Raw genomic sequence first — 22,948 nt, 5'->3', positions numbered from 1 at the left:
GCAGGAGAATCGCTTGACTCCGGGAGTTTGAGATCAGTCTAGGCCACAAACCTTCTCTACAAAAAGAAAATAAAATATACAAAATTTAAAAATTAGCCATGCCTAGGCCGGGCGCGGTGGCTCAAGCCTGTAATCCCAGCACTTTGGGAGGCCGAGGCGGGCGGATCACAAGGTCAGGAGATCGAGACCACAGTGAAACCCCGTCTCTACTAAAAATACAAAAAATTAGCCGGGCGCGGTGGCGGGCGCCTGTAGTCCCAGCTACTCAGGAGGCTGAGGCAGGAGAATGGCGGGAACCCGGGAGGCGGAGCTTGCAGTGAGCCGAGATCGCGCCACTGCACTCCAGCCTGGGCAACAGCGTGAGACTCCATCTCAAAAAAAAAAAAAAAAAAAAAAAAAATTAGCCATGCCTAGTGGTGTGCACCTGTAGTCCCAGCTACTTTGCAGGCTGAGGCAAGAGGATTGCTTGAGCCCAGGAGTTTGAGGCTACAGTGAACTGTGATCGCATCACTGCACTCCTGCCTGGGTGACAGATCGAGAAGCTGGCTCAAAATAAAGATACAAGAGTATAATCGCTGGAGTCAAATACCTTGGCTTTGGATCCTAATCCTGCCTGCTGCCAACCGTTACTTTGGGTAAGGCATTCAACCTTTTGTGCCTCAGTTTCCTCACCTGTAAAATAAGGATAATTATGGCAGCTATCTGACAGACCTGTTTGAACAATAGCGCAGGACGATACATGTCAAATATTTAGAACAGTTTCAGATCCTGTAAGTTCCGTAGGAGAGGCAGCCACTGTCATTATCACTCTCATCCTCACAAAGCCCTCACTAGGACTGCAGCCTCACTCTAGTGTCCTCTGCAGACCATTTACTTCACAGCCAGCTTCCCCCTCATGGTGGTGGCAGGACCCTCAGCCCCACCCTGCTCCCCTCTCCTGGAGCTGGTTTCTTATTCCCTCTGAAACTCTTTATTAATTTAGTTGTTTGTTTTCGTTTTTGTTGTTGTTGTTGTTGTTGCTTGCAGACAGGGTCTTGCTCTGCAGCCCAGGCTGGAGTGCAGTGGTATGAACAGAGTGTACTGCAGCCTCGACCTCCTGGGCTCAAGCGATCCTCTCAACTCAGCCTCCCAGGTAGCCGGGGCTACAGGCATGTGCCACCATGCCTGGCTCCACTGGCAACTCTGCCTCATTTTACCATATAGCATCTGCTTTCCCCTACCTCCTCTGGAAATGTGAACACCTCTGTTGTTCTAGATCCACCCAGCTTCCTCTCTGAGTCCCTCACCTCCTCTTTGTCCTAGTGGGTTACACATCTATTTGCCTCCCCTCCCTGCTCCCATCTCTCCACCTCCTGTCTTTCCCAGCTCAGCCCAGAAACCAGCACCCCTCCCCTCGCTCCCACAAAGAAGCACACAGCTGTCTTGGTTGGCACTAGTGTTTATTTCAGGAAGCAGGTCTGGAAGACCTGGGTCTGTCCAGTGGAGTCCTGGAGCCTCCAGCTTCTCACTTGGCCTTCGGGTTACGGAACTTGCGTCCAGCAAAGACTGCCTTGTCCCCAAGAGCCTCCTCGATCCTAGAATGCAGGCAAGGTCAGGGCTGCTGCCTTCCAACCTAATGGCCTCCAGCACCCCAATGCCCAGGCCCACTCTTCCCGCTGTACCTCATGAGTTGGTTGTATTTGGCCAGGCGCTCTGAGCGGCAGGGGGCGCCAGTCTTGATCTGATGAGGGAAGAAGGATTTGGAAGGTTGGGTGAGGCTGGAGAGGAGGGGGTTGGACCTGGCCCCAGGGGAACATTCACCTCAGAGGCAGGAGGCCAGAGACCCCAAGAAAACTTGGTGAGACACTCAGTAGACAGAAGCTGCAAGTACCTGTCCTGTGCAGAGCCCCACCACAAGGTCAGCAATGAACGTGTCCTCAGTCTCCCCAGAGCGGTGGCTCACCATCACCCCCCAGCCATTAGACTGAGCCAGTTTGCACCTGAGTGGAGAGGACATTTGATGTGGCCTTCTAGAGGCTCCTCAGTGGGAAAGCAGGGGTTGGGTGGGGCCTGTCCCTGCTGTTTTGGGTAGCAAGCGCTCTGCAGGGAGGGCAGTGACTAAGTTCTTTGGGAAGTAGGAGAGGAAAAGAATTCTCATCTTGATTCTGGGCTCTTGAGATGCTGGTGAGAAGAGCGGAATCTGAGAGAGGAATGGTGTGGGCTGCGGGTGGGGGGTCATGAAAGGGCCACAGTGGCAAAGCTCTTGGAGTCAGGCCAAGGATTAGTCAAAGCCTTGAGATCAACGTGCGGGTAGGTCAGGTGCCAGCGGAAAGGTGAGCTTGGAGTTAGTGGGTGAGACTGCGGCTGGAGTGGGCAGAGCTGGGGCAGAGGGAGGCGCCGGTGGGCGTCAGGGCCGGAGACACTCACGCCCGGATCGATTCGGTCACCGAGCCGATCTGGTTGACCTTTAGCAGTAGACAGTTGCAGGCCTTCTTCTCAACGGCCTGGGCAATCCTCTTGGGGTTGGTGACTGTCAGGTCGTCCCCCACAATCTGGATGTCCACCCCCGAGAGGAAGGAGGTCCAAGTGGCCCAGTCATCCTGGTCAAAGGGGTCCTCGATGGAGACCACTGGTGGGGTTTGGGAGCAGAGACAGGGCTAGAGGCCAGAAGGTGCCTCATGGAGGGGTGACAGGGCAGAAGAGCTTAAATGGGGATTTCAATGGGGCTAAGGATTGGTGGGATCCAAGCCCATGGTAAAGCAGGTCACTGAAATCAGGGTATTAGGCAGCTGCAGGGGATTCGGGCAGGAACACTGGGACACCTGAGCGCCTCACCAGGATAGTTCTTGATAAAGCTCTTATAGAGCTCTCCGAGCTTCTCCCCAGTGATGTGCCGTGCGGGATCATCGGGCGACTTGAAGTCAAGATCGTACTTCCCATTGCGATAGAACTCAGATGCTGCCACGTCCATGCCGATCACCACCTTGTCTGGGTAACCAGCTGCCTGGATGGCTGTCTTCAGCAGCTCCAGGGCTGGGGGAGGACCAAGAAAGGACCTGAGACTCAGCACCCCTTGTCTACAGCCTCCCCTGCCCATGTGGAGATCCAGGGGGTCTGCCCCCCAGGGTGCTCAGCACTGACCCTCATTGTTCTCCAGGATGTTGGGTGCGAAGCCACCTTCATCACCCACATTGGTGGCATCCTTCCCATATTTGGCCTTGATGACCCCCTTAAGGTGGTGGTAGACCTCAGCACCAATGCGCATGGCTTCCTTGAAGGAGCTGGCTCCCACAGGCAGAATCATGAACTCCTGCATGGCCAGCTTGTTTCCAGCATGGGAGCCCCCGTTGATCACATTGAAGGCCTGAGATGGGGAGAGGGTGTCTGGACCTGGGCTGGGGCATGAGGGCTCAAGAAGGGATGGGGGCGGGGGGTGTTGGGGTGGAAACCTGGCTTCCCTACTTACTAGCTCAGTGGTCTAGGATGAGTAATTTTGTTCAAGAGCCTCTTTCCTCATTTCTTTTTTTTTTTTTTCTTGAGACAGAGTCTCGCTTTGTCACCAGGCTGGAGGGCAATGGTGCAATCTCGGCTTACCGCAACCTCTGCCTCCCAGGTTCAAGTGATTCTCCTGCCTTAGCCTCCCAAGTAGCTGGGACTATAGGCGGGCGCCACCATGCCCGGCTAATTTTTGTATTTTTAGTAGAGACAGGGTTTCACCATGTTGGTCAGGCTGGTGTCGAACTCCTGACCTCATGATCTGCCTGCCTCGGCCTCCCAAAGTGCTGGGATTACAGGCGTGAGCCACCGCGCCCAGCCTCTTTCCTCATTTCTATAAAATGGGGATAGCACCTACTTCCCTGTAGGATCTTTTGCTGAAAATTAGAGAAATTGAATGTAAAGTTCTTAGCATGTGCCTAGCATATAATAGCTAACACTTTTTTTTTTTTTTTGAGACGGAGTCTGGCTCTGTCGCCCAGGCTGGAGTGCAGTGGCGCGATCTTGGCTCACTGCAAGCTCCGCCTCCCGGGTTCACGCCATTCTCCTGCCTCAGCCTCCCGTGTAGCTGGGACTACAGGCGCCCGCCACCATGCCCGACTAATTTTTGTATTTTTAGTAGAGACGGGATTTCACCATGTTAGCCAGGATGGTCTCAATCTCCTGACCTCGTGATCTGCCCATCTTGGCCTCCCAAAGTGCTGGGATTACAGGCATGAGCCACCGCGCCCGGCTTTTTTTTTTTTTAGATGGAGTCTTGCTCTTTTGCCCAGGCTGGAGTGCAGTGGCACGATCTCGGCTCACTGCAACCTCCGCCTCCTGGGTTCAAGAAATGCTCCTGCCTCAGCCTCCTGAGTAGCTGGAATTACAGGCGCCCACCACCACGCCCAGCTAATTTTTTGTATTTTTAGTAGAGATGGGGTTTCACCATGTTGGTCAGGCTGATCTCGAACCACTGACCTCGTGATACACCCACCTCGGCCTCCCAAAGTGCTGGGATTATAGGCGTGAGCCACCGCGCCCGGCCATAGCTAACACTTTTATATGGCATTTACTACCTGCCAGGCACTAAGTACTTTACATATATAAGCCCATTTCATTCTCAAAACACCTCTATTCATTGGTATCATTACCCCCATTTTACAGATGGGGAAACTGAGACACAGCAGTTAAAGAACTTGCCTAAAATCATACAACTAATAACAGGCAGAGCCAGGATTCAAACCCAGCAATCTATCTCTAGAGTCCATGCTCTTATGCAATCTTCCTAGTAAGTAACAAGAAATGGTAACATTATTATTGAGATTAAATTCAAAGAGTTTCCATTCATTAAGAGGGCACTGGTGTAAGAAGGACTCAAGAAGATACAAAGAAATGCCAAGATCTCTGCCTCAAAGAAACTCTCAATATGATTTGGGGTGTGGGGTGTAGGGTGCGGGGTTGGCATGAGGCTGGAGTTACCGAGCCTAGGACTGGAATGGCAAGGAACTGGGTTATATGGCAGGGAAGGAAGCACATAGAGCCTTCAGGGAAGGTTTGGATTGTGGGAAAGAGGGAGGGGCTGGACCACAGCAGGAGAGATTCAGTTTCAGGAAACTGCTTCTTAGGAGCTGGTCTGAAAGGTGGATTTTCCATGGGGGCATCCCTGGCTGGGTGGGGGTGGCTCTGTCACGGCAAGATCTAGTGGGGGTGGGTAGCTGCACTTACTGGCACTGGGAGTATGAGGTCAGGGTTCCCAGCGAGATCTGCAATGTGGCGGTACAGGGGGACCCCCTTCTCAGCTGCTCCCGCCTTACACACGGCCAAGGACACGCCCAGGATGGCATTGGCCCCAAACTTGGCTGGAAGGAGGCAAGCGGGAAGAAAGGATGAGAGCTTCTTCCGGGTTTGGGGTGGCTACTCCAAGAAGACGCCAGAGTTCCAAACCACCGAGCATGAAGAATTGGTTAACAGATCTCTCTCCCACCGCCTGAGTAGCTCTGGGAGCCCCCACCCCGGGGGAATGTGTCAGCTGCATGTCTGTGTCCACCGCCCAGCCCAGGCCTGGCAGAGGGCAGGCATAGGAAATGCCTGTGGAATGAACACAAATCCATCCAGCTGCGGTGTGACCCAAAATGGGGGACCCAGAAATAACCCATCAGGCCTCACCCCTGTGGCCTCTCACCATCTCTCCCATACCTCAACCCTTCCCCACCGCTGCCCTTCACTCACACTTATTCTCGGTCCCATCCAGCTCAATCATAAATTTGTCAACTTTTTCTTGATCCACAACACTTAGTTTCTGGAAGGGTGGGTTTGAGAGGGGAGAGCAGAGGTCAGATTTGTCAGAAGTCAGGGCACGTACAAGGGGAGGATAAGTGAAAATGGGGAGAGGCGCGTCTGGGGTGAGGGAGCAGGGGCATGGAGAGGAGACTGCAGGGAGCCGGCTTCCCCACTTGCCTTTTGCAGCAGAGCAGGGCCTAGAGTCTTGTTGATGTGCTCCACAGCCTTCAGGACTCCTAGACAGGCCAGAGGACGAGGTTTGGATCTCAATCAATTGGGCCTCTTTCTGTGGACCCCAGCTCCTCAAGAGCTTTGGGGGTTCCAGTCCTCTACCCATTGTGCACCCACGTCCTAAAGCCACCCACACAGACTCCTTCTGCACTGGTGTCTCCTCACCTTTCCCCAGGTAGCGGCCTTTGTCCCCATCTCTTAGTTCCAGAGCTTCATAGATACCCGTGGAAGCCCCACTGGGCACAGCTGCTCGGAATCGGCCTGGGGCAGGAGGAATTGGAAGATCACAGGGATGGCTAGGCCAAGTGGCTCATGCCTGTAATTCCAGCACTTTGGGAGGCCTAGGCAGGTGGATCACTTGAGGTCAAGAGTTCAAGACCAGCCTGGCCAACATGGTGAAACCGTCTCTACTAAAAATACAAAAATTAGCTGGGCGTGATGGCACAGGCGTGTAATCCCAGCTACTTGGGAGGTTGAGGCAGGAGAATCACTTGAACCCGGGAGGCGGAGGTTGCAGTGAGCCGAGATTGCATCACTGCACTCCAGCCTGGGTGACAGAGCGAGACTGTCTCAAAAAAAAAAAAAAAAAAGAGCTCACAGGGAGTCCCCTCTACCCCTCAAAGGGCTGAGGTATCCTCTCTGAGCTCAGGGACAGGAGGCAGTGCAGAGACTCCTGCTTCTCTTCTCCCAGCTTCCAGCTCTGGTTCCATTTTGGAAGAGGGCTTGGGAAGAAGTCTGGGAAAGGGAACCTGAGAGAAAGGAGAGGATATGGCACAGAATTGGGGGGTAAAGGCCAAAGGGTTGGGGTCTTCTGGGGCGAGCCTATCCAATGGGCCTTATGTTACCCTTGGCTGTGTGCAGGTCCACCTCCACTGTGGGGTTGCCCCTGGAGTCCAGGATTTCCCGGGCAAAGATTTTCTGCATGGCCATGGCTGCAGGACAGGAGGTGTGAGGGTAGACAGTTGATCTCTTAAGGAACCAGAAATCCCTTGCCCTTTAAGAGTCTTCCCCACTCCAAGAAGGCAGGTGCTGGAGCTAAAAATACCCTACAAAAAGGTCACAGACCAAAGAGGCAGGCGCAGCCCCCTCCCCCACTCAGAATAGCTCTTATTCCACCCTCCCATCCTAAGAATCCAGGGGCCTCTCATCTATGGCTCCTAGGATGCCATCACTCCCCAAGCCCCCACCTCCCCCAAGGCTGCACTTAGGCCTTCTCCTTCCACCCTCTGGTCAAGCAGTCTGTTCTCCACGGCTGGTGGCCTTCAAATCCTTTCTGGTTCTCATTTTCCTGCTCCGAAATCCTCTTGGGCCCCCAGTTCCCTACCAGGTTCCAACTCTAGCTGCCCTTCTCTATCCATCCTTACTGCCCCTCCTCACAGCCTCCTTTCCCTAGATCCTTGGGTGCTCCCAGAGTTTGTCCCATCTGCTTGCTCCAGCCCCCCCTTCCCCCAGCTTTTTCAAGCACCTCCAGTCCCAGGAGAAAAAAAAGCAGAAACGTCCCCCACTTCCTCCAACTCAACACCATGCGCACCCTTTACTACGTCCACCCCGCGGGCTGGAAGATTTAGCTGACCTGGGATGTCTTCGTTGGAGGTTTGGATGGAGCTCCGAGTCTAGGTGGCAGCTGGGACAGTGTCAGCTCACCCCCTCTCGGGCTGCGCATTTATCCCTGAGCCACTGGGTCCCCAGCCAGCCCCGCCTCTCTCTCTCTCCATCCTCCCCCCTTCACACTGGGCTGGCAGCCAAGTGCCCACTACAGCCTAAAGCAGAAGCCTCTGGCCCTGGGCACCTGCCCCCTTACCAAAGGTCAACTACTATCCCCCACTTTCTTTCCGTCCCCCAGTAACAGTCCCAGTTTTAATTCCACCCTTTGGGAGGAGCGGGGGAGGGGCTTCAGATGAGGGGTCTCCCCCACCCCAGGATTACATTCCCCTTTTGCAAACGTCAAGAGGAATGTGTGACCTTTAGGAAAGGCCAGGGGTAACCTGAGCCCTGCAAGGCTGGGGAGGGGGCCTGGAAGAGGGGCTGCAGGATTGACATCCACACATGCTCAGATCGCTGGGCGGGCCTCTGCCCTCAGTGGGGGAAGGGAGGGGACTTCTGGGCAAGCTCTGACGTCTAAAATTGAACCCCCCCACCCCAGAAGGCGAGAGGGTCTCACCTCTTAGGGTCCTCATAACGGCCATTATCGGCGCCGCCCCATCCTACCCTCTCCAGGCCAGCCAGGGTGGGGATGAATTAGGGGCCAGGAGACAAATTTACACGGGCCCTCTCGGCTGGCGCAGCGCCCGATTGATAACGCTGGGACAGCACTTGTCGCCCGGCATGGGGACTATTGGTCAGAGCCCTTCTCCCCACCGACTGTGGGCGCTCAGCGCACGGCCCCAGCCCATCAATGAATGGGGTTGAATCAACAGTGAACAAAAATGAATGGACCGAGGACGGGTGGCCCTTTGTGAGCTTCTGCACGCCTGGGGCTCCTCCGGCGCCCCGCCGTAGCACTGCGGGGAGGTGGGTCTCTGCTCTCGGTAGAGATCTCCACCTTGCCAGCTCTGGGGCCAGTGCGGGATCTGCCCCGAGCTCCTCTGCAGCCATGCCAGCCGAACGGCTGGGGTCACGGGGCTCGACTCGGAGGCCCTTCCCGCCGGCGCCGGGGCAGCCCGCGCCCGGTGACTCACCCCCGCCTCCCTCTCCCCACCCCTGCTCCCCGCCCCGCCGGCCAGCGCGGCCTCCCAGCCCCCACCTCAAGCCACCTGCCCCGCCACCCGTCCCGTCTCCCATCTTGCCCCGCCCTCTCATCTCAGGCCGCTCCTCCCGGGATTTTTCCACCCTGGGGTGGGGGTGCGGCGGGTCAGGGGTCAGGAGATGGCGGGCGGGGAGCGCCGCCACGTGCCCGGGTGCGGCCCCGCCCGAGCCCGCCAGTGACTCAGCCGCGCGGCTGTCGAGGAACACGGGCTCGAGGGGCGTCGGGGACTGTGGGGTTCGGCGTGGACGCCAGGGATGCGCGCCGCACTCGGGAGGAGGAGAGAGAAAACCAAGCCCCTTTCCGCCCGGGCCGCGCTCCGTGACCTCGCGCCCCTAACCCAGGCTCCGGAAGCGGCCCAGCCCTCGGCGGCGGGTCGGAGAAGACCGCTTCACCGCGGCCGCCGCCCGGCCGCCCCGCCCTCCCCAGGTGGCGGCGAGCGCACATCTGACTGAGAAGAAACCCAAAGGGCCCGAAGTGGGACTTTCCCCTTCTTGAAAAAGTTGCCACTCTTGCAACTTGAGTATTCTTCCGCCTCGAAAAATAGCCCCGCCTGTTAAGCCCCGCGGGTGTCCGCGCTCAGTGACCTCTGCAGACTCAGGCCAAGGGGCACGGCCGGTGATCCAGACATTGCCTGCCCGGGGCGGGCGCGGCTGGGATATGGGATAAGGCCCTGGGCTAGAGCCGATCCAGAGAAGGGACAATCCTCTGGACTGAGAATGGGCCCTGGTGAACCTAACCTGCACTACCCGGGAAGACGCTGGGGACCGAAGTGGCCCCGGTGGGTGCCTTCAGCTATGAGAGCGACTAGGGTATTTGGCCAAACTCCCTTTGCTTTCCTATTGAATAAGTAAAATCAAGGGTGGTGAGGCGGCAGCGTGCACGGCTTCGCCCCCGCCCTTTCCGCCAGGCGGGAGACACGTCCCCAGCCCGCCTTCCTTTCCCGGAGGGTCCACAGGGGTCGGGTCGGGCGCGCTCCCGTGCAGCCGGCTCCGGCCCGGACCGCCCCATGCGCTCTCCCTCCCGGCCTTGGCGCAGGCGCAGGCGCGGGCACACGCGCCGCCGCCCGCCGGTCCTTCCCTTCGGCGGAGGTGGGGGAAGGAGGAGTCATCCCGTTTAACCCTGGACTCCCCGAACTCTCCTTAATTTGCTAAATTTGCGGCTTGCTAATTCTTCCTCCTTTCTCTTCCCTTCCTTCCTTCTGGCTCACTCCCTGCCCCGATAGCAAAGTCTGGTTTATATTCAATGCAAATTGGAGCAAACCCTACCCTTCACCTCTCTGCCGCCACCCCCCATCTTTCTACATTGCTTTCCATCGAACTCTGCAAATTTTGCAATAGGGGGAGGGATTTTTAAAATTGCATTTGCAAAGTTCGGTGTCTGGGCTGACGAGTGGGGGAGGGAGGGAATGGGGAGTAGGCCCCGCCCCTACCGTCCTTTGCAAATAAAAATCTAGCGGGGCGGGGGGGAGGAGCAGGAAGTGGCGGTGCGAGGGCTGCTGCACAGCGAGCAGAGCCGCGGTCCGGACGGCAGCGCGTGTCTCGAGCTCTCCGCCTCCCCCCGCCCGCCAGCCGAGGCAGCTCGTGCCCAGCCCGCGGCCCCAGCAGCAGCGCCGAGAGCAGCCCTAGTAGCAGCGCCATGGCCGGGTGGAACGCCTACATCGACAACCTCATGGCGGACGGGACCTGTCAGGACGCGGCCATCGTGGGTTACAAGGACTCGCCCTCCGTCTGGGCCGCCGTCCCCGGGAAAACCTTCGTCAACATCACGGTACTGCGAGGCCTGCGGTCCGGGGCACTGGTCGGGCTTGGACCCTGAGGGAGGGACTTGGGTGGGGGCGGGCGCGGTCTAGAGCGCCCAGCGAGAGGCCCTGACTGGGTGCTTGTCCTGGAAGCGGCGCGAATGGCGGCTGCACGTGAGCGGGTCCCTCGGTTGCTCCTAAGTCCTATGCCCCAGGCGGCGGCGCCCATCCCGCCCGCTACCCCGCTTTCCGCGACGGGGCGTTACATCCGGGGCACAGGGCGGGGAGGGGCGCGGCGCCCGGTGCGGCGGCCCACTTCCGCCTCTCCCAGGGCGGGGTGGGGACGCGCCTCAATTTTAATTGGGGATTGGGATTGAGAGGTGACCCGGGGACCCTCGAATCCCCAGCTCCCCGTCCGGCCGCCAGCTCGCGCCCCTCTACCATTGTTTCCCCTGGTGCGGGAGGGAGCCCCAGGCGCGTGGTATTGGTCCCTTGCCCACCCTCTGTGGACTCCCGGCCCCTCCCAACTCCGTTAGAGAGGGCGAGGCCACCACACGCCCCCCCAGCTCAGCACGTTGGACTCAACATTCCTGCGAGGCCAATCCCGGAAGTCCCCTCGCCCTCCCTTCCCGCCATCCGGCGGGGCCTGGAGCAGGGGAACTTTGTGAGAAGTTCTGAGACAGCATAAGCGAAAGAATATGAGTTGACTACCGCTGCTCCCACCACCATCTCCCTGTCCACACTGCCCGGAAGTGGGGAGGGGGAGCGGAAGTTCGAAAGGGGGGGAAGGGGGTTTCCGGGCGGGAGGGAACCGGATGTGGGGGCTTGGGGTGAAAGGGGGAGGGGGGAAAAGGTTCCTGGGGTACCTAGACCCGAGAGCTGGCTTGCCGGGTCTAGCCCCCGTCCACCTTCAAAAGTTTTCCAACTTTACCGGAAAGCCCCCAGGGGTCTGCTTCCTCTTGTCAGGGCAGACATACCTGGAGCTAAACTAGGTTACTTGGAGACCCAGGCGTCCGGGCCCTAAGAGCTCCTGCAGAACCTTTGACCAAATAAGGGCAAAGTTGCTTCTCTTGCCTCGCCCGCCCCCCTCCCTTCCCCTCTCCGCTTCTGCTTTTCCTGAAGGAGAGTTCTGAGCATCCAAAGACTCCTCACTTTTATCACTGATTCCCTTTATTTCCTGGGTTTACTTTCCCCCATTAACACTGAGATCTAAATCTCTAGAGGAGTATATCATCTCTTCCTCCCTAGTCCCATATTCTAGGTTTGAGAATCATGATCGTTTTCTGCACTAACGTTCCACAGTCCTCAGAGTTTCTCACAGTTCATTGATGGGTACTGAGTATATAACTTCGCGGGGTGGGTCTTTGGAGAACAAGGTGGGAATCTTGGTGCACTGACTAACTTGATGGGCGCTTGGTTCCTCTTCCAGCCAGCTGAGGTGGGTGTCCTGGTTGGCAAAGACCGGTCAAGTTTTTACGTCAATGGGCTGACACTTGGGGGCCAGAAATGTTCGGTGATCCGGGACTCACTGCTGCAGGATGGGGAGTTTAGCATGGATCTTCGTACCAAGAGCACCGGTGGGGCCCCCACCTTCAATGTCACTGTCACCAAGACTGACAAGAGTGAGTTCCTGAGTCTTACCCTTCCTCTAGCGTCAAGATCTCTCATGTACCGCCTTCTGGTAATCTTGAGGGTGCTTTCTTGTGTGATTCCCCAGCATGAAGGCAGTCAGACCAGTATTCTGCCCCTTGTCTGCTGGATGCTGGATGGAACATGGGATAGTCCCTCCATTTCCGTCTCAGTTCCTCATCTTGTAATTCGAAGTTGTTGAACTGCATTACCTCTTAAGTTACTTCCTGCCTTGAGCTCGGATTAGAAACTGTTTTCTAGGAGTATAGGTAGATTGTTGGGGTCCTGAATCATTATCTAGTTAATCGTTTGAGCTCTTTTGTTAGAACCTGGAGGTGGCATGCTCATCCACAGCCCTTTCTAGCCTGAACACGAGTCAACAGTCTATGAGCCTTTGACCCCTAAGTTTTTAGTCTGTTCCTCTCCAGCATTTAAGCTTGATTTTCCTCTTTTGAAAAGCCTTATTGTTTCAGGGTGACTGACAGCCTGCCTGTGTGTGTGTGTTGGGGGGGGTTGGGAGAGATGAGGTTGGGTTACAGCCCCCAGGGCTGGACAGCTGCTGAACAGCTGGCAGGGGGTGGAATTGTGACACCTGGGTCCTAGCCTCCTTTCTCTTTCCTCCTTCTCCAGCGCTAGTCCTGCTGATGGGCAAAGAAGGTGTCCACGGTGGTTTGATCAACAAGAAATGTTATGAAATGGCCTCCCACCTTCGGCGCTCCCAGTACTGACCTCGTCTGTCCCTTCCCCTTCACCGCTCCCCACAGCTTTGCACCCCTTTCCTGCCCCATACACACATACACCATTTTATTTTTTAGGCCATTACCCCATACCCCTTATTGCTGCCAAAACCACATGGGCTGGGGACAGGGCTGGATGGACAGACAACTCCCCCTACCCATACCCCTCCTGTGTGTGGTTGGAAAACTTTTTTGTTTTTTGGGTTTTTTTTTTTTTTTTTTTTTTCTGAATAAAAAAGATTCTAACAAGGTGCTGTGTGATTTGAGCTTGGGTGTCAGAATGGGGGACAGGCACTGTGACTTGCCTCCTTTATCATGGCTTGGGAGCAGGAAGGTTGAGGTACTACAAGGTGCAAGAATTTGAGCTTCTGGCCAGGTGGCCCTGCCTCTCCACAGTGGCATTTCCAGGCCTAAGTCCTCAGTGTGCTGGTTAAATTGGTGGATAATGGAATAGAGCCATCTGGACCAGAGAATGGGTGCAGGCCTGCAGGCAAGGCAGGGCTAGTTGAGTCATCCTTGTGGGTGGGGCTCCCCCTGAGTCATAGCAAATGCCTGCTGGGGCTGTCCCCATGACTATAGGTTAGTGTCTCAGCATTCTCTTGCTCCCTATGGCTAAAGGGGTGATGCCCCCAAAGGGTTAAGTTCACCTAAAAATTATCTCACCCTTCCTTAGTCCACAAAAAACAATTTTATTAGCCCAAGAAGTGAAGACCCAGTCCCTTTGCTTGCCCCAGCCCCACCCCAATGCCCCTCAAAAGGATAGGTGTGGGTAAGGGAGCAGCTTAGGATGGAATGTCCCCTATCCCTCAACTTAGAAGACTGGAGGGAAGAAGACGGTCTGTGCAAATAGGTCACCAGAAGTGTACGTGTAAAGGGTTATTAGACCAGGATGACGGGGGAAGAGGGAGGAGAGGGTGGGGGGTCTGTTGAAGGCCCAGGAAAAACAAGGGGAGCTGGGGCTAGGGAACCAAATGAGGTGGGAAGAGTGGGGCTAGAACCTAAAAGTGGGGTCCTTTCGGAAGCAGGGTGGTCCCTTGGCTCCCCTTCTTCACCCTCCTCTTGCCCCTGAGCTTCTTCCTCTTGCTCTTCGTCCCCAGGACCACGATGAACAGGCTGCTTGCAAATGGGGCAGGTCTTCCGGGTCTGAGTCAGCCAGGGGTCCACGCAGCGGCTGTGGTAGGCTGCAGAGAGGAACAAGGTGAAGCACCTGGTGGCTGCCAGTGGCAGAGGGGCATGGGCAGGCAGTGAGGGCCTCACCATGAGCACAGGGGAGTACCCGCAGCTTGTCTCCATCTTCATATTCATCCAGGCAGATGGCACAGACATCATACTGGTCTCCTGGGACAGAAAGAAAATAATCTAGTCCTTCACTGAGCCATCGTGACCCAGGGCTAAGGCTTTTAAAGCCTTGCGAAAATTTTCCCTCACCTACAAAGCCAGTGGAAGAGCTAAGACAGGTAGGCAGGATAAGGTCAGGGCAGAACATGGAAGAATTTAGGGCTAAAAGGGACAAGCAAAGAGAAGCAGAGGTAAGAAGGGAAGTGGTTTTTGGGGAGGTGTGAGGGTGGAGATAGGGAGTGGAAGGGACGGAAATGGGCAGGGCTTCTGCCATAGCCTTATACGGGCACTGGAGGCCCCAGGGCCTAAAGCCCCAGCCCCACAGTACCACTTTCTTCCTTCTCTAACTGAATCCTCCCCCATTCCTCCCATTTTTCTGCTCTCCACATCCCCCATAAGCAAAGTCTGTCCCTCTATTATTTCCCACAATTATTTCACTTAATCATCTTTGCTTTACATCTCTCCCATCTTCACTGTATTTATGGGTAAAAACAAGACAAGACAGCATCTCAAGCTGAAAATTGCTTACTGCCATCTTTATTACTTTATTACTTTTATTTTTTTGAGAAAGGGACTCCCTCTGTCCCCAGGCTGGAGCACAGTGGTGCAATCTCAGCCCCCTACAACCTCCGCCTTCCTGGTTCAAGTGATTCTCCTTTCTCAGTCTCCCAAGTAGCTGGGACTACAAGCGCACACCACCATGCTCAGCTAATTTTTGTTATTTTTTATAGAGATGGGGTCTCACCACGTTGCCCAGGCTGGCCTGGAATTCCTGGGGTCCAGGGATTCACTTGTCTCAGCCTCCCAAAGTGGTGGGATTTTTTTGTTTCATCATGTTGCCCAGGCTGGTCCCAAACTCCTGGGCTCAAGCGACCTACCCACCTCGGCCTTCCAAAGTGCTGGGATTACAGGCACTTGGGATTACGTGAGCCACTGTGCCCAGCCACTGCCATCTTTGTATACCCTATCTTCTGGGCTCAAAGTCCTTCAGAACCAGGTAAACGGTGGGAAAAACCCTCTCCTCCCCTAACCCCTCACCCTTCTGATAGTCATGTGTAGGAATCTGTTTCAGTTGCTCTTTGGTAAGTCGATTCCGCTGGAGCCGTTTCCGGTGCTGGATACAACGAACTATCTGGTGGAAGAGGGGGTGGATGGACAAGGCTTAGGAATAAAACTAGACAATCTAGGACAAGCCACTCCCATCTCCCAACTCCAGATCCAGTCTGGCCTCAGTGCTTCCCATCATGTTCCCTCAGCTACTCACCATTACTGCTCCCATGGCCAAAACCAGCAGTCCCACAATCCCTGTGAAAGGGATGAGGTAATAGCCCAAGGGGAAGGTATTGTCTGGAACCAGAAGCACCCGAGCCCTGGGAAAGGACGACCAGTCTCAGCAGGGAAAGAAAGGCAAAGGGAGAAAAACAGAGGGACAAAGCAACTGGCTCTGGACAAAGCCCATAGGTGGGGATGGGAATGGGAAGAAAGTCAAAGAGGCAGGGAAGGAAGGACAGGAGGCTGAATGGTTCGGGTAATGAGGCCTGGGCTCCAGGTTGGCATGGAACTGCTTGCTGAAGGAAGAATGGGAAGGAGGCATATGTCCTACCCCTTTTCGTAGACAAAGAGGGCACGCAGGTACTCGGAGCTTCTCTCCCCAATAAATACAGATGGGATCCAGATCTGCTGCTGGATTTCCTCTGCAGGGATCAAGGTGTTACTCTGGGGACTCACAACCTTCTACTCAAATCCTTTGGGAACCCTGGCATCTGGCACTTTCGCCCCAACCCACCTAAAGGATTGGCTTCTTTTCCTGAAGCCTTCAGCCTTCCCACCATCTCTGGGTCCTACTGAAAGCCCAGCTGTATAGATTCCTCCAGCCTTACCACTGTTCCACACCATGTTCAGAAGTTCATTGGAATTCACATTGTGTACTACAGCGGCACCATATCCAGCCTTCTGGGCATTTAGGACCTAGGAAGACAAGGCAGAGGACAAGGAGCCATCATAGGCCTGACTTGTCTTCATTCCTGGTGCCTTTTTTTACCCTCAGCTGCCCAGCTCCCACTCCACATTCAGCAACCTTGAGGTCAAAGTTGCAGTCGAATCTTCGAAGCAGCGCAATAAAGACTGACCCATTGACCGGGGCTGGGGGTGGTGGGGCAATGGGGCTGCAGGCATTGTCTGGGTGAGCCTCCACAAGGAACCCCTGAAGGATGGAAGCAAACAACAGTGAGATTTCTCCTCCCTAGGTTTCACTCCTACAAGGGCCACCAAACACACCAGCCCACATGCTGCACATTCTCTATCCTCACTTCCTTCTCCTTCCTGGGGTCTGAGCATCGCAACCTCACAACTTTCTCTTAGCCTCTTGAAAAGGTAATGACATAAAACATCCCTTCACCAAACTCTCCCATCATCCCTCTCGCTGTCCCAGATGGGCTAATCTGTACCCTAAACCGAAAGCTAATGCAATTACTTTGCCTTCTAATGTTCCGACTCTCAAGTTCTGTTTCACAGTTTCCTCTCCAACACTTACACAGAACACACTCCCTTCCCTTCAATTTTCCTTTTCTTTTTTTGAGATGGAGTCTCGTTCTGCCACCCAGGCTGGAGTGCAGTGGTGCGATCTCGACTCACTGCAACCTCCACCTCCCGGGTTCAGGTGATTCTCCTGCCTCAGTCTCCCAAGTAGTTGGAACTACAGTCATGCACCATCATGCACAGCTAATTTTTGTAATTTTAGTAGAGATAGGGTTTCACTATGTTAGCCAGGCTGGTCTTGAACTGGGATTACAGATGTGAGTCACCGCGCCCGGCCTCTTCAATTTTCTAATTACCCATCTCACAAACAACTCCACTGCTACTACGGCCCAACTGAGTTCTTGCTATGTGGCAGTCTTTGGAATGAAGTACTACAAAAATTGCGTATCTAATTTAATCTTCACAATAACCCTAGGAAAACTTAAAATATCCCATTTTACAGTAAAACAAACTAAGGCTCAAAGAGAAATTAACTTGCCCAAGGTCATACAAGCAATAGCTTCTGAGACCCTCTTGATAAGGACCGTTGATCCTACCTTCCGTCTCTGTCCACTTTCAGTCTCCCTGATAACCTCGGAGTTCCAGGGGTGGACACTTTGTCTTCTCCCTCTGGATTCTGGATTCTACACTATACGTGCTCAGTTCCTAACTTGATTTTCCTACCTCCAGTTTCACCCAGGACAAACCTCCCCAACCTCAGCCCAGGATGGAAGATCTTGCTAAATATTAAAAAAAGAAAAAAGACAGAAAAGGAAGGAAAGGGGGGGAAGGAGAGGAAGAAAGAAAAGAAAGAAAGAAAATCACCTGGAGTCCCTCTTGGCTCAAGGTAGCCCCAAACAGAGCTGGGAGGTCTGCAAAGTCCATGCTGGCATTGTGGTCCGAGGTCTGCGGACAAAAAAGGCAATGTTCCCCTTCAGCCTGCAACCCTTCCCTTCAGCGCCCTTGCCTCCTCCGTCCCTCGGACTCACCGCTCGAATGAGCCCCCGGATGGGGGCCGCTCCCCACAGCACAGCGGCCACAACCACAGGAAGCGGGAAGGCTGCAGGGTGCATGGCAGCGGGAGGAAAGAGGCTGAGGAGGCCGCTCGTCCTGGTAGCAAGGAGCAGAAGCGGAGTTCTGCGCCCTCCCTGCCCCTCCTTTAGGATCCCAGGGGTCCAACCACCCCCAGGTCCCACTTCCCAGCTACATGGAGGCGCCGGGGAAGGAACCCCGACTCAAAGAATGAGATATCCAACCCGTTTAGTGGAGCTGGGTGAGAGGCACTAAATGTATCCTTTTCTGGTACGGGGATAAAACGGGGAAAGGGGACGGAGCCTAACACAGGTGACAGAAAAACTTCGGGAAGGGTGGCGGAGCTCAAGGAGGTGGGACTTCCTGCCAGGTGGGCCGTGTTCCCAGCCTCTGGAAAAGGGCTTCCGGTAGAGAAAGTCAGGCCGCTTTCAGCATTTGATGCTTGAGATGAAGAACTTTCGGTCCTAAAAGGCCGGTTAAAAAAAGGTCAGCGATGGAGGGAGTGCCTGTGGAGATGGAAGGAGCACTGGTGGCCCAGAAGACGACCTAATAAAGGTGCCCGGAAACCTGGAGCCGCCTAGTTTACAAACCTCTCCTCCCGCTGGCCGCCGCCACCGCTCCTTCAAATCTCGCGAGAGTGCTCCCCACCTCCCCCGTCCCCTCGCTGCTGAACGCTTGGTGTGTCTATCGCGAGAGCTCTCCTACTCTGGTGAGCCGTACTCACTCGATCTCGCGAGACCTTGAGACAAACTCATCTCTATTTTCCCGCGATTCCAATTTGGTGAAAACTGCGCCTTTCCTCTGGTTTCCTAAATCAGTTACACCCCTTCTCGGACGCTTCCCTCAAGCTCCTCCTTCAGCTCCGCCTTACTCCCGGCCGCCTTTGCGCTGCGCGCCTGCGCCCGCGCTGGCTTCCAGCGGGTGCCGGACCTGAGAGCCGGAGGGGCGTGCGCGCGCCCTCGCCCTGTTGCGCGCGCGGTGTCACCTTGGGCGCGAGCGGGGCCGCGCGCGCACGGGACCCGGAGCCGAGGGCCATTGAGTGGCGATGGCGGCGACGGCGAGTGCCGGGGCCGGCGGGATGGACGGGAAGCCCCGTACCTCCCCTAAGTCCATCAAGTTCCTGTTTGGGGGCCTGGCCGGGTAAGCTCAGGCCCCAGGGATGGGAAAAGAGGAGGAAGGGACGGGTGCAAGGAACCGGGCCCGGTTCATCTCTGGGTCTGTTGCAGTGAACTGTGCCGGCACGGGGTCAGCGTGATCTCCAGCGTATTACGAGTTCCCCAATGGGCTGCTAGGGCCCCATGCAAGGCCCCTTCTGGACTGCATGCGGGGTCGTTGCACAATCCCCGCCGGGCCACCTGAGTTTCCCAGCGCATTGCTAAGCTTGGCCGGGCTACAGGGGATTCCAGGCCATTAAATGGCTCCTGGAGGACTACCTGGAGTCCTAAATCTTGGATGCCCCTTCGTCCCCTACCTGTGTCGGACTGCGTGCAGCCCCAGGTCACTGCTTGACTGTCATGAAGCTGCTTGGAGCACTTTCATTGCATGGCCCCGACTGGACAACTAGACTTTTCAGACCCGTTGCACTCGGTGTACATATAGACTCTTATACACATGCTCACCAGCATCCTGATTCTTGAATCGCATGGCAGGCCCTGACCTTTGTAACCTCTTGCTGCCAGGCTCCAGTGGGCACTGGTAGATCTGGAATAGTGAATCCCTTCACTCCACCTCTATCTTCCCCCAGGATGGGAGCTACAGTTTTTGTCCAGCCCCTGGACCTGGTGAAGAACCGGATGCAGCTGAGTGGGGAAGGGGCCAAGACTCGAGAGTACAAAACCAGCTTCCATGCCCTCACCAGTATCCTGAAGGCAGAAGGCCTGAGGGGCATTTACACCGGGTATTGGGGCCTCAAGATGGAGGGTAGGCTGTGGGTTGGTAGCTCCAGACCTTGGCCTGATATGCTGACCCCTCTGCTCCTCAGGCTGTCGGCTGGCCTGCTGCGCCAGGCCACCTACACCACTACCCGCCTTGGCATCTATACCGTGTTGTTTGAGCGCTTGACTGGGGCTGATGGTACTCCCCCTGGCTTTCTGCTGAAGGCTCTGATTGGCATGACGGCAGGTGCCACTGGTGCCTTTGTGGGAACACCAGCCGAAGTGGCTCTTATCCGCATGACTGCAGATGGCCGGTGAGTTCCAAGTCTGAGCCTCACCCCAGCCCCATTCCCTGGAATCTAGAATGAAAGGACCCCTTTTCTATCCCACATCTAGAGCAGAGTGTTTAGCTGTTCTGGCCTTCCTTTCTTTGCATCTGTGGGGCCCTGTGGGCTATCCTGATCTTGACCTCTTCCTGCCTTCTCATCAGGCTTCCAGCTGACCAGCGCCGTGGCTACAAAAATGTGTTTAATGCCCTGATTCGGATCACCCGGGAAGAGGGAGTCCTCACCCTGTGGCGGGTGAGTGGAGGGGCTGGAGACTTGGGGGCTGTGAAGTCCGGTTTTAGGGGTTTCTGACTCTTGCCCGCTCCCCTCCCTCCAGGGCTGCATCCCTACCATGGCTCGGGCCGTCGTCGTCAATGCTGCCCAGCTGGCCTCCTACTCCCAATCCAAGCAGTTCTTGCTGGACTCAGGTGAGACCCAGAGCTGGGCCCTTAGCTCCCAGCCTGGCCTGAGCCACCTCTGAGCTGACTGCCACCCCCGCCTCACCTCCCCCAGGCTACTTCTCTGACAACATCTTGTGCCACTTCTGTGCCAGCATGATAAGCGGTCTTGTCACCACTGCTGCCTCCATGCCTGTGGATATTGCCAAGACCCGGTGAGTGTGCAGTCTGGTCCTGGAGGTGGCTGGGAAGGTGTCCTTTCGGTCTCTCATGCCCCTGCCTCCTCCCCTTCAGAATCCAGAACATGCGGATGATTGATGGGAAGCCGGAATACAAGAACGGACTGGTGAGGAAGCCATTCTGGGAGCCTGGGTGGGGTGTCAGATCCCCTGGGAAAGGTGTGAAGGCAGCTGGGTAAGGGGGATGGGCCCTAGAGTCCCAGCCCCAGCGCCCTGCTTGTCTGTGTCTAGGATGTCCTGTTCAAGGTTGTCCGCTACGAGGGCTTCTTCAGCCTGTGGAAGGGCTTCACACCGTACTATGCCCGCCTGGGTCCCCACACCGTCCTCACCTTCATCTTCTTGGAGCAGATGAACAAGGCCTACAGGCGTCTCTTCCTCAGTGGCTGAAGCGGCCGGGGGCTCCCACTTGCCTGCTGCGTCTATGGCCACTGCGCCCTGGGGGCCTGGGCTCTGCTGCCCTGGACCCCTCTATTTATTTCCCTTCCACAGTGTGGTTTCTTCCTCTGCGGTAAAGGACTTGGTCTGTTCTACCCCTTGCTCCAGCTTGCCCTGCTCATCCTGATCCTGTGATTTCTCTGTCCCTGGCTATTCTTGCAGGGAGCTGGAAAACTTCCTGAGGATTTCTGGCCTCCCCCTGGGTTTTAGTTTCAGGGCACACAGGACAGCAGAAGATCCCCCTTCTCATTGGGGAAACCAAGGCAGAACTGAGGGGATAGGGAGGAGCAGAAGCCATCAAGATGGTCAAAGGACCTACAGAGGGAGATGTGGCCCTTCCTCCCCCTCACTGAGGACTTAATAAATCGGATTGATGACACCAGCCCCAAATCTGGAGAGTCTGGGGGGTGGCTAGGAGAGGGGAGGAGACTGGACAAAGAAGCTTTGGTCCCTGGAGAATAGGAACTGGAGTTTTTAAGAAAAATTGTTAAAGAAAAAGCAGCCGCTGGTTTTATGCAAATGCTGTGTAAATCTGTCATGCCACAGCAGCTGACAGGGCTAGAAAAACTCAAATCCCAGGCCCAGCGTGTTTCCTCCAGCCACTTGCCCAAGAATGCCACAGACGCACAGATTATTTCACATAATCCCCAGGAAAAGCCCCTCGGTCTGATGACTGCTTCTGCAGCCTAAAGAGGGAGGAGTTAAAGACACTCTGAGAGAGGAAGACCATTGTGGGGTAGAGGCAGTGCGGGTGGAGGGCCAGGGCTTAAGTGGGTGGGCACTGGAAGCTTGAGGAAAGAGGGATGCTGGCCAGAGACCTGATCTTCGTCCTTGGCTGGGGAGAGTGAGAACCTTATCCATTTCTTTAGAAGATGTGTGGTTCCTAGGCCAGCCCTCAAGGAGCCTTAAAACCTCTTCGGGGCATAAAAGAACTTGGGAAGGTCAAACTGAGGAGTGCTGGCCAGGCTAGGGGACAGGCAGGCAGCAGGTGGGAGCTGTCCCTTTGGCAGAGCCTCATCAGCAGAAGAGGTGGAGCTCAGCATCGTGGCACCCCTGCTGCTGCCTCCGTGTACACTCTGTCCTGGGCCTTAGTGGCTATTGTAAGACACTTGAAGCCTAAACCTTGTCCTTAAGGAGTTTCCAGTCCAGAAGGCAAGATTATACAGGAGCAGTTGGGAAACAGTGTAGCAATAGTGTTGCAGGGTAACCTGGAAAGCACCTGACCTCACCTGGGAGAAGTGACTTGCACACTGAGTGGTTATACTGGCTGGGGAGGGGGCAAGGACAGCACACCTGGCTGGACTGAGGGCAAAGGCCTAGAGTAAAACACTGTCGGGGAGCAGGTGATCTATAGGCTTGTGATAGTTGGAGCACAGGCTGTGATCTGCCTTGAGATGAAGCTGGACTGTCAGATGGGGTCAGTGCGTGGCACTCCCTGACTGCCAAGCTCAGGAGTTGGTCCTCCACCTGGGGAGAGATGCAGTCAGACTTCCAGGTTTGGGAGATCTTCCGGGACCATCTGGAGGGGGATGGGGGTCTCCATGGTCCCATTCTCTGGGCCCCAAGCCCTGGATTGGGCTGGAGACAAGGCAGGAGAGGAAGCCACACCAGTGTGTTTAAGGAATGGCAGGATTTATGAGAAAAATGGGGTTCCGTTTGCCTGTGTCCCAGCCTGAGAGCAGGAAACCCAAGACTATTCAGTCACACTCACCAAATGGTGCATGCTGCAGGGCCCACCCCTTGCTGTCCTGCTGACCTGGGCAGTGAGAGATGCACTTCTGAGACTGCAGGTGCAAAGCAGGCACCCACCTTTGCCCCTAGTACTGCAGGCTGCTGCCAGGTGGGTGTCAGCAGTTGTCGTTAAACTCCAGGAAGACGACAATTTTTGAGCTGGATCTGATGCCTAGGGTGGCCTGGTGGGTGGCCAGCCCTGGAGGAGAGAAGGAGGCACCCCAGGCAGGGGAAGTGCAGG

The 22,948-nt window shown here is 55.7% G+C and overlaps 4 protein-coding genes across 16 annotated transcripts; 2 read left to right on the top strand and 2 right to left on the bottom strand.

Annotated features, from left to right (window-relative positions):
* Nucleotides 1-1,422: 1,422 nt before the first annotated feature.
* Nucleotides 1,423-8,208, bottom strand: LOC105474378 (enolase 3). 4 transcript variants are annotated; one of them, XM_071082202.1, is made up of 12 exons: nucleotides 8,129-8,208; nucleotides 6,813-6,899; nucleotides 6,133-6,228; nucleotides 5,914-5,972; nucleotides 5,686-5,755; nucleotides 5,182-5,315; nucleotides 3,121-3,343; nucleotides 2,815-3,012; nucleotides 2,407-2,608; nucleotides 1,871-1,979; nucleotides 1,662-1,720; nucleotides 1,423-1,574 (listed from the first exon to the last, which is right to left on the bottom strand). In XM_071082202.1, the coding sequence occupies exons 1-12, from the start codon at nucleotides 8,151-8,153 to the stop codon at nucleotides 1,505-1,507; spliced, it is 1,332 nt and encodes a 443-aa protein (XP_070938303.1). In that variant the 5' UTR covers nucleotides 8,154-8,208; the 3' UTR covers nucleotides 1,423-1,504. The 4 variants fall into 4 exon arrangements, with proteins under 4 accessions (XP_070938303.1, XP_070938304.1, XP_070938305.1 ...); XM_071082203.1 differs by lacking the exon at nucleotides 8,129-8,208 and adding an exon at nucleotides 7,541-7,684; XM_071082204.1 differs by lacking the exon at nucleotides 8,129-8,208 and adding an exon at nucleotides 7,499-7,623.
* Nucleotides 8,209-10,174: 1,966 nt separating this feature from the next.
* LOC105472486 (profilin 1) lies at nucleotides 10,175-13,069 on the top strand. Of its 2 annotated transcripts, XM_024789721.2 has the most exons (3): nucleotides 10,190-10,480; nucleotides 11,881-12,073; nucleotides 12,711-13,069. In XM_024789721.2, exons 1-3 carry the CDS (start codon nucleotides 10,349-10,351, stop codon nucleotides 12,806-12,808), a joined length of 423 nt encoding a protein of 140 aa, XP_024645489.2. In that variant the 5' UTR covers nucleotides 10,190-10,348; the 3' UTR covers nucleotides 12,809-13,069. The 2 variants fall into 2 exon arrangements, with proteins under 2 accessions (XP_070938302.1, XP_024645489.2); XM_071082201.1 differs by lacking the exon at nucleotides 12,711-13,069 and having other exon boundaries at nucleotides 10,175-10,480; nucleotides 11,881-12,704.
* Nucleotides 13,070-13,486: 417 nt separating this feature from the next.
* On the bottom strand, nucleotides 13,487-18,569 carry LOC105472453 (ring finger protein 167). 9 transcript variants are annotated; one of them, XM_011725698.3, is made up of 11 exons: nucleotides 18,429-18,569; nucleotides 17,929-18,168; nucleotides 17,662-17,782; nucleotides 17,498-17,578; nucleotides 16,233-16,358; nucleotides 16,036-16,123; nucleotides 15,759-15,849; nucleotides 15,420-15,525; nucleotides 15,194-15,287; nucleotides 14,075-14,155; nucleotides 13,487-13,998 (listed from the first exon to the last, which is right to left on the bottom strand). In XM_011725698.3, exons 3-11 carry the CDS (start codon nucleotides 17,743-17,745, stop codon nucleotides 13,697-13,699), a joined length of 1,053 nt encoding a protein of 350 aa, XP_011724000.2. In that variant the 5' UTR covers nucleotides 17,746-17,782; nucleotides 17,929-18,168; nucleotides 18,429-18,569; the 3' UTR covers nucleotides 13,487-13,696. The 9 variants fall into 9 exon arrangements, with proteins under 9 accessions (XP_011724000.2, XP_070938301.1, XP_011724015.1 ...); XM_071082200.1 differs by adding an exon at nucleotides 14,246-14,317 and having other exon boundaries at nucleotides 17,662-18,168; nucleotides 18,429-18,566; XM_011725713.2 differs by having other exon boundaries at nucleotides 17,662-17,732; nucleotides 18,429-18,561.
* A 43-nt stretch (nucleotides 18,570-18,612) lies between these two features.
* LOC105472474 (solute carrier family 25 member 11) lies at nucleotides 18,613-21,360 on the top strand. The gene is made up of 8 exons (XM_011725745.2): nucleotides 18,613-18,844; nucleotides 19,449-19,601; nucleotides 19,686-19,892; nucleotides 20,069-20,159; nucleotides 20,242-20,332; nucleotides 20,418-20,517; nucleotides 20,597-20,648; nucleotides 20,773-21,360. Exons 1-8 carry the CDS (start codon nucleotides 18,750-18,752, stop codon nucleotides 20,926-20,928), a joined length of 945 nt encoding a protein of 314 aa, XP_011724047.1. The 5' UTR covers nucleotides 18,613-18,749; the 3' UTR covers nucleotides 20,929-21,360.
* Nucleotides 21,361-22,948: the final 1,588 nt, after the last annotated feature.

This window comes from Macaca nemestrina, chromosome 17 (assembly GCF_043159975.1).
Source record: "Macaca nemestrina isolate mMacNem1 chromosome 17, mMacNem.hap1, whole genome shotgun sequence".
Lineage (NCBI taxonomy): Eukaryota > Metazoa > Chordata > Mammalia > Primates > Cercopithecidae > Macaca > Macaca nemestrina.
The sequence above is the reverse complement of the archived record's forward strand: the minus strand, read 5'-3'. Positions and strand labels throughout refer to the sequence as shown.

Bases quoted from the DNA above. Each gene is read 5' to 3' on its own strand.
- LOC105474378 (XM_071082202.1), bottom strand. From the start codon at position 8,153: ATGGCCGTTATGAGGACCCTAAGAG. The intron at 5,756-5,913 runs GCAAGTGGGGAA...CCACCCTTCCAG, and splicing joins GCCCTGCTCTGCTGCAAAAG to AAACTAAGTGTTGTGGATCA. The intron at 1,575-1,661 runs GTACAGCGGGAA...CCTGCATTCTAG, and splicing joins AAATACAACCAACTCATGAG to GATCGAGGAGGCTCTTGGGG.
- LOC105472486 (XM_071082201.1), top strand. From the start codon at position 10,349: ATGGCCGGGTGGAACGCCTACATCGACAACCTCATGGCGGACGGGACC. The intron at 10,481-11,880 runs GTACTGCGAGGC...TTCCTCTTCCAG, and splicing joins AAACCTTCGTCAACATCACG to CCAGCTGAGGTGGGTGTCCT.
- LOC105472453 (XM_071082200.1), bottom strand. From the start codon at position 17,745: ATGCACCCTGCAGCCTTCCCGCTTCCTGTGGTTGTGGCCGCTGTGCTG. The intron at 16,124-16,232 runs GTTGCTGAATGT...TTGTCTTCCTAG, and splicing joins ACTGCAACTTTGACCTCAAG to GTCCTAAATGCCCAGAAGGC. The intron at 15,850-16,035 runs GTAAGGCTGGAG...TGATCCCTGCAG, and splicing joins GAACATGGTGTGGAACAGTG to AGGAAATCCAGCAGCAGATC.
- LOC105472474 (XM_011725745.2), top strand. From the start codon at position 18,750: ATGGCGGCGACGGCGAGTGCCGGGGCCGGCGGGATGGACGGGAAGCCC. The intron at 19,602-19,685 runs GTATTGGGGCCT...TCTGCTCCTCAG, and splicing joins CTGAGGGGCATTTACACCGG to GCTGTCGGCTGGCCTGCTGC. The intron at 20,160-20,241 runs GTGAGTGGAGGG...CCCTCCCTCCAG, and splicing joins GAGTCCTCACCCTGTGGCGG to GGCTGCATCCCTACCATGGC.